Source organism: Camelina sativa, chromosome 11, assembly GCF_000633955.1.
Source record: "Camelina sativa cultivar DH55 chromosome 11, Cs, whole genome shotgun sequence".
Taxonomy (NCBI): Eukaryota; Viridiplantae; Streptophyta; class Magnoliopsida; order Brassicales; family Brassicaceae; genus Camelina; species Camelina sativa.
The window spans coordinates 2,400,735-2,401,990 of NC_025695.1; the positions used below are offsets into that span (position 1 = coordinate 2,400,735).

The window sequence follows — 1,256 nt, forward strand, 5'->3', positions numbered from 1 at the left end:
GTTGGGAAATCGTGCCTGCTTCTTCAATTTACTGACAAGAGGTTCCAACCAGTCCACGATCTCACCATTGGTGTCGAGTTCGGTGCTCGCATGGTCACCGTCGATGGACGCCCCATCAAACTTCAAATTTGGGACACTACCTCTCTCGCCCTTTATCCTTCTCTTCGTCTAATTAGGTCCTTTTAAGAGAACTTCTTAATCAACGTTTTTATCGATTAGGATTGGTTTTGAGCCCTTTTTGACCTAACCTAGATTTTGATTATTATGAAGATTATTTGTCATGATCAATAAGACAATTTTCTCAGTATTTTTAGAAACAATGCCTTACTATAATTGCTATCACTAACAAATATATTTTTTAAATCGTTGCCAGAGTCTCAAAGTTGGGTTCTTGATTAAGTTTCATCATAGGCTTTATTGATATAGAAGCTGACTTCACCAGTCCCTTGTTGTGATTTATTCTCTTCTATAGTCTTTGTTTCGTTTTTTTTTACACTCAGCTATATATATGACATGTAGATCTTTACCATTGGATGATGTTTGGGCTGGACTTGTTTTCTGTTTTGTTTTTTTGTGCCTTCTGGTTCTAGTTTGCTATGATACTGTTCTATGTGTTAACCTATCGTATGATGTTCTAGGCTGGACAAGAGTCTTTTAGATCCATCACCAGATCATATTACAGAGGAGCAGCCGGAGCTTTACTGGTTTATGACATCACCAGGTTTGTATTTCCTTTGCAACAGTTTATATTATATGATCAGCTCCAATTTTCCAGCAAGGTTTTGGAAGTTATTGCTTCTTTATTTTGTGAACTGATATACTTGAACTGCTGTTAAGGTTTTGGATATTGGTACTTTCATTATAACTACAGGTTTTGGGAATTTACGTTTGAAAAATCTTGCATATAGTTTTGGCTAATATGATTGATACTGGCAATGCTCTTTTGGGAGGTTGTTAAGTTAACCATACATCTTAGCATCCTACTTGAAATGATCTTTTTACTCTGTTTTTTTTTTTTGGGGATTTTTTACAAGTATGAACGATATATATAAGTAAGAAGGATTGCAAGAGTTTTACCATCTGTTGATCTTTCTGCCCTCAAAGCTCAAAAGTCTGGTTCTTTTGGTTGCAGGAGAGAGACATTTAACCATCTGGCTAGTTGGTTGGAGGATGCTCGGCAACATGCAAATCCTAACATGAGTATTATGCTAATTGGGAACAAATGCGATCTTGCTCACAAGAGAGCTGTTAGCAAA

General features: G+C 36.5%; 1 protein-coding gene across 1 annotated transcript in view; it reads left to right on the plus strand.

Moving 5' to 3' along the window:
- Window positions 1-1,250, plus strand: part of LOC104721186 (ras-related protein RABB1b-like) — a 1,865-nt gene extending 615 nt beyond the window's left edge. Inside the window, exons 2-4 of the mRNA XM_010439110.2 lie at window positions 1-176; window positions 639-721; window positions 1,133-1,250. Coding sequence (XP_010437412.1) covers window positions 1-176; window positions 639-721; window positions 1,133-1,200 — 327 coding nt within the window. The 3' untranslated portion in view covers window positions 1,201-1,250. The remainder of the gene's footprint in view (window positions 177-638; window positions 722-1,132) is intronic.